This window comes from Mya arenaria, chromosome 13, assembly GCF_026914265.1.
Source record: "Mya arenaria isolate MELC-2E11 chromosome 13, ASM2691426v1".
Classification (NCBI taxonomy): Eukaryota; Metazoa; Mollusca; class Bivalvia; order Myida; family Myidae; genus Mya; species Mya arenaria.
Genome location: NC_069134.1, coordinates 65,758,398 through 65,763,456, shown reverse-complemented (window position 1 = coordinate 65,763,456; position 5,059 = coordinate 65,758,398). Strand labels below are relative to the sequence as shown.

Here is a 5,059-nt window from a genome sequence, read left to right as displayed (position 1 = left end):
TGAACAAATTGTTTTGAAAATGTTTGGTTACGTTAAACGGTTGAAAAGGCATTAGTAGTATGTTACCTTACCATAATCCTAGTTAAACAAGCACTTCAATCGTTGTGTAATATACTCCGTAAGTTTATTTTGTTCAAGGAGATTACCTGGGTAGGGAATAGTTCCTCCAAATTAGGAAACAGTGAACACAAATCTTATTTTTACAACTAGGATATGTTTGACCATCAATATCTCAAGAACGGGAAAAAACTCTAATGGGTAGGTTTTCGTTGCTTGTACGTACGTGTTATGTTATCAAATAACAATGTTAACACATCGTTCGGGGAAATTCTGATACTGATACCGATCAATAATCCCACTGTGTAATACGATGGCCTTTTTCATTAAAAACTGAAACAAACAACTGTTACACTGAATTTTTGTTTTCCGTATATGTAGAACACATGGACAACTAGAGGGCGCGAGCTCTATTGAATAAGCTAACGGGCCGTTTACTCGTTTTACTCAACATCTGTAGGTAACGGCACCGTGATATATTCCCCTGTGAAGTTTATATTTGTTACTGAGTTTTCTGGATGGAGAACAAGGAGAACGTGATGAAAATGATGTCGTCGAAATTACGGGAAGGATACTCAGTACAAATGCAGTCACGGTTTACGTGACTTAACTGTTTGCAAAATTGAAGATGCTCATTGCAATTTATATGCGAATGGATATATGATTTAGAACACCATTCTTCACAATAAAGCAATCCAAGCTTCATATCCGTCAAGGACAACGACACTTCATTTTTAACATACCGATTTCTGGTTTGCTGCATACTATCAACATCCGATAAAGTGAACTTATACGTTCGATGGACTGCCAAGCAATTCTAAGACGGAAATTGAAGATGAATGCTTGTAGGTTGCAATGTAACCTATTTGACAATTTTAGTGAAAGAAGTACGTTATGCAATCCATAATGCAAGCGCCTAAATCTCAAGGGAAATATTTAAGAATACACGTGCTTAAAGAAAACGTCGTTTTTATCAAAATATCTAGCGCACAAACTATTCGAAGGGCAAATGTATTGCCGTGATTAATTTTAATTATGTTCTACACATTATTGGTTATTACTTTAGGAATTTAAAAAAAACGGAAGGCACATTATGTGATTTTTTTTCTAAATTCCAATAAAAGCTGTATATGTCATACAACTTTGTATCATTGTCGAAATGTATCGTAGATGACAATTATTTTAGTAATGTTCCGCATCAGTTCCTAAATGTATCGTAAGAGATAATAATTTTATTTAATATCCCATATTTAATTTTGCAAAGGTAATTTGCTTTTCCATATTTACAAGGGCCAGTGGCTTTAAGGCATAATAAACCAAATGTTTATTGTTTGTTTGTTTCTGTGAAACGAACATGTTATCATCGCAAGAACATATATCTAAAACAGGATCAGAGAATGTGTTTCATGTAGATGACATGAACAAGGAAGAACATTATTACTTTATTGTGTTAAATGCAGAGGTTTTATATCGACACTAAACTCGTCGTTGATATAACAGTTTCATTGTATGCTAAACCTTTAGATTTAAACATATTTACCAGTAAATTCGTAATATAATGTCATTATTTATAAATAGTTATTTTGTTTTGATATTTTTATAACTGTTTTGAATTTTTAGCGAGATAACAAGTACCACACTAACATTGCGCTCATTTAAGGTGAATAGTCTCTCACCTTAGCTAGATGTTTTGTTTTGTTAACCTGTAATATCGTTGCGCAAACACTGATAGCTGGTAACAAATACAACAAAGACAACTGCAGGGACAAAAAGTTATATTGTGCGAATGTTAGCTAAACCTGAACACAAGGCAAATTATAACAATATCAATATAACATCAAATGATCGTTTCAATATTATCAGCTAAGAAAGCTTAAATTTAAATCTGATAACTTAAAAGTTTTCGCTTTACATTTAAACTCAGGAATAGCTAACGCACTGGGTGTGATTGTTTTACCCTCAAAGGTTTGTTGATGTTCCTTAGTGTTATTTTAACTGTGTTATTCCCAAGCTAAGGCCAGCAGTCAGTGTGCATAGACCACCATCCTCGGCACCCTAGTGTATTATAACCTATATAATACCCTGGACAAATCAGCTGTAAAAATCTCGTACTCATGAATAATTTATAAGGTGAAATCCAGCCACCTGATTGGTCGCATGAGACACACCTCATGCGCTGCGGAAATGGCCGGGAAGTTACGGTTGTAATCTCGGTTCGAAATAATCCAATGAGATCACGGCTTACAAATCGTTTTAGGCAGGACATCAAATATGTCGGCCTCCATGCATGTTAGCGAGGAAATTCTAAATAAATTCGGAATAAAGGAGCTTAAGCCATTTCAAGAACAAACAATAACGCGCTTATTGAAAGGAGAGGATGTGTTCCTCTGTAAAAAGACGGGTGGTGGTAAAAGTATTTGCTACCAGGCATACCAGCCATGCTGGACTAATTTACACGGTGACGTTGAAAAGTGTCAAGTACTGGTTGTGTGTCCGCTCCTAAGTATTATGAAGGAACAGTGCGAATGTTTGTCTGCCGCTGGATTTAGTGCGACGTACATTGGAACAGATCGGGATGATGAGGAAGCACTATTGAATGGGGACTTCCAATTTGTTTACACATCACCTGAACATATTCTAGGTTTGTTTTTGTTTTATTCATCCTCGTTTTATTGTGATTTTGTCAAGTTAGTGTTCTTTATTTTTATAAATGACTCTGAACAAAATTTCACTAGTTTTCTAAATTACTATTAATTATGAAAAGATGGATATGTGCTCTAAGTACACTTCCAAGTTCTGGGATTAGTAACATCTTAAATTCAGTTAATTATTTTTTAAAAATAGATTGATAATAGTATAAGTAGTGAGGGATAAGCAGGACATTTCATAGCTGTCAGGGTTAGAAAAAAATAGCCAAGTGAGTCAACAGTGATTGCCAGTATTGAGTCGTAATTGGTTTAGTTACTTAGTAAAAAATAATATATACATTTTATTAAAGCTGCACTCGCACAGATTTACCATTTTGACAACTTCTTTTATTTATTTTTTGTATTGGAGCCAATGGAGTAAATGTCTGATAACCAGTGATATGCGACTGCTAACAAAAGATCAGATGGATGTTTTTCATATTTAGTTTTAAAATTGATGTTTTATGTCTAAAAGCGCAACCAACACTTGATGAAATTTTTACCTTATATGATTGGTTTGAAGGCATTGATGTGTAAATTAGCTGAATCGGACACTAAAACTAAAAATAATCTGTCAATCTGTGAGAGTGCAGCTCTTAACTTCGATTGTGATGTTAATACGGGAAATAATAATTCGCAAACTGAATAAAAAGTTTCCATCAGACAATTTATTCTTATCAAAGACAAGAAATTGCATGGTTTTTGGTATATTTTAAGGTGTCAGTAAATGGAATGGCATGTTCAGGAGCACAACATCTTTCCAGTTGCTTGTGATGAAGCACATACAGTTCTTCACTGGTAAGTGTAAAGCTTTATAACTCATTTAAGTTTGCCTTTAACCTAACTTAACCTAACCTGACTTAAAAACATTGTAGTATATCAGTACTATTAACATTTCTTTTATCTGTTGAGATATTACTTAATACAATGGTTTACCAACAGATCATTTGCCACTTGTAGTTTGTAATTAGAGGAACTTGTATACAAATATCATGTTGGGAACATTTAATTAAAACTAAAAACTTCCAATTTAAAACTTTTATGGTTATTTGTTTTTAGTTTGTATGTTAGACATATTGAAAACTTGAATATCAACTTATTTATGTTGTATTTTATCTTCCAGGGGGCAGTTCAGAAAAGGCAGACATTCCATTTCGACCATGGTTTAGCAAGCTTGGAAAAATCAGATCATTGATCGACTGTCCAGTTTTGTTGATTACAGCCACAGCCAATAAAGCTGCGAGAATGAAGCTTCAGTCCATGTTTTGCATGAAAAGCTGTTTTGAAATTATAGATAACCCTGACCTTGAAAACATAAAGTTATTTGTAACTAAAGTGAAAAGTACAATTCCTCTATCTGAAATATTTTTCTTCATCATTCAAAAAGTTAAAGCTGAAAAAGATACTTGTGAAAGGTACATTATCTTTTGTCAGTCAATTAAGTCATGCAGTGAAATATTTACTATGTTCAGACTTCAGTTAGGTTTAGAAATTCACTACATAGAAATGTTCCATTCAAACACATCAGATGAAGTGAAAGAAAATGTTAAGAAAAATATGAATGACATAAATGGATCAATAAGAATTCTTGCTGCCACTAGTGCTGCAGGAATGGGAGTCAATTTCCAAGGAGTGAAACATGTTGTAAATTGTGGGCCTCCAGCCGACATGGACAGTTTTGTTCAACAATATGGAAGAGCCGGAAGAGATGGATCCTTTGCAACTGGATTGCTTATTTATAATGCTAAGCAATGTAAAAAAAATGATATGGACATGAAAAACTACCTGGGTAATACAGGACTGTGTAGAAGACAGCAGATTCTAAACGCTTATAATGCTAAGCTTGCACCAATATGTAAACATTTGTGCTGTGATTTGTATTCAATTTTATGTAACTGTGATGATAAATCATGTTCACTTTTTAATCATCCTAATTTTGAGAGCACATTGCCTTCTTTTTCTTCAGATTCACCAGATTCATCAAATTCGGATTCAGATTGGAGTTATTGAAGTACTAGCTGTATATTATTGAATAGTAAATGCTTTAAAAAAAGTCTTTGACTATTCAAGCTTCATTTCTTTTATTAAGCTAAAGGTTTTTAACTTGGTTTTCTGTAGTAGCTGAAGTAAAACTTTGTTTATTAGGTTAAAGTATGGCGGCGGGCATGCAGCATCAGCATTTTGCTTTCAGGTTGTTACTGTCATGCAAGGAGGGATTGAAAAAAAATGACATATGTTCCTTATGACAAGATACGTTACACAATATCCATGTCTGTTAGTCTAAGATCACACTTGGGTTAGTCATACAAAAACTC

At 33.8% G+C, this 5,059-nt stretch overlaps 1 protein-coding gene across 1 annotated transcript; it reads left to right on the top strand.

Annotated features, from left to right (window-relative positions):
- Window positions 1–2,328: 2,328 nt before the first annotated feature.
- On the top strand, window positions 2,329–4,754 carry LOC128215477 (ATP-dependent DNA helicase RecQ-like). The gene is made up of 4 exons (XM_052922159.1): window positions 2,329–2,698; window positions 3,462–3,542; window positions 3,868–4,533; window positions 4,711–4,754. The coding sequence occupies exons 1-4, from the start codon at window positions 2,329–2,331 to the stop codon at window positions 4,752–4,754; spliced, it is 1,161 nt and encodes a 386-aa protein (XP_052778119.1).
- Window positions 4,755–5,059: the final 305 nt, after the last annotated feature.

Coding starts and splice junctions, on each gene's coding strand:
- LOC128215477 (XM_052922159.1), top strand. CDS start 2,329: ATGTCGGCCTCCATGCATGTTAGCGAGGAAATTCTAAATAAATTCGGA. Junction 2,699..3,461: donor ATCACCTGAACATATTCTAG/GTTTGTTTTTGT, acceptor GTATATTTTAAG/GTGTCAGTAAATGGAATGGC. Junction 3,543..3,867: donor GCACATACAGTTCTTCACTG/GTAAGTGTAAAG, acceptor TTTATCTTCCAG/GGGGCAGTTCAGAAAAGGCA.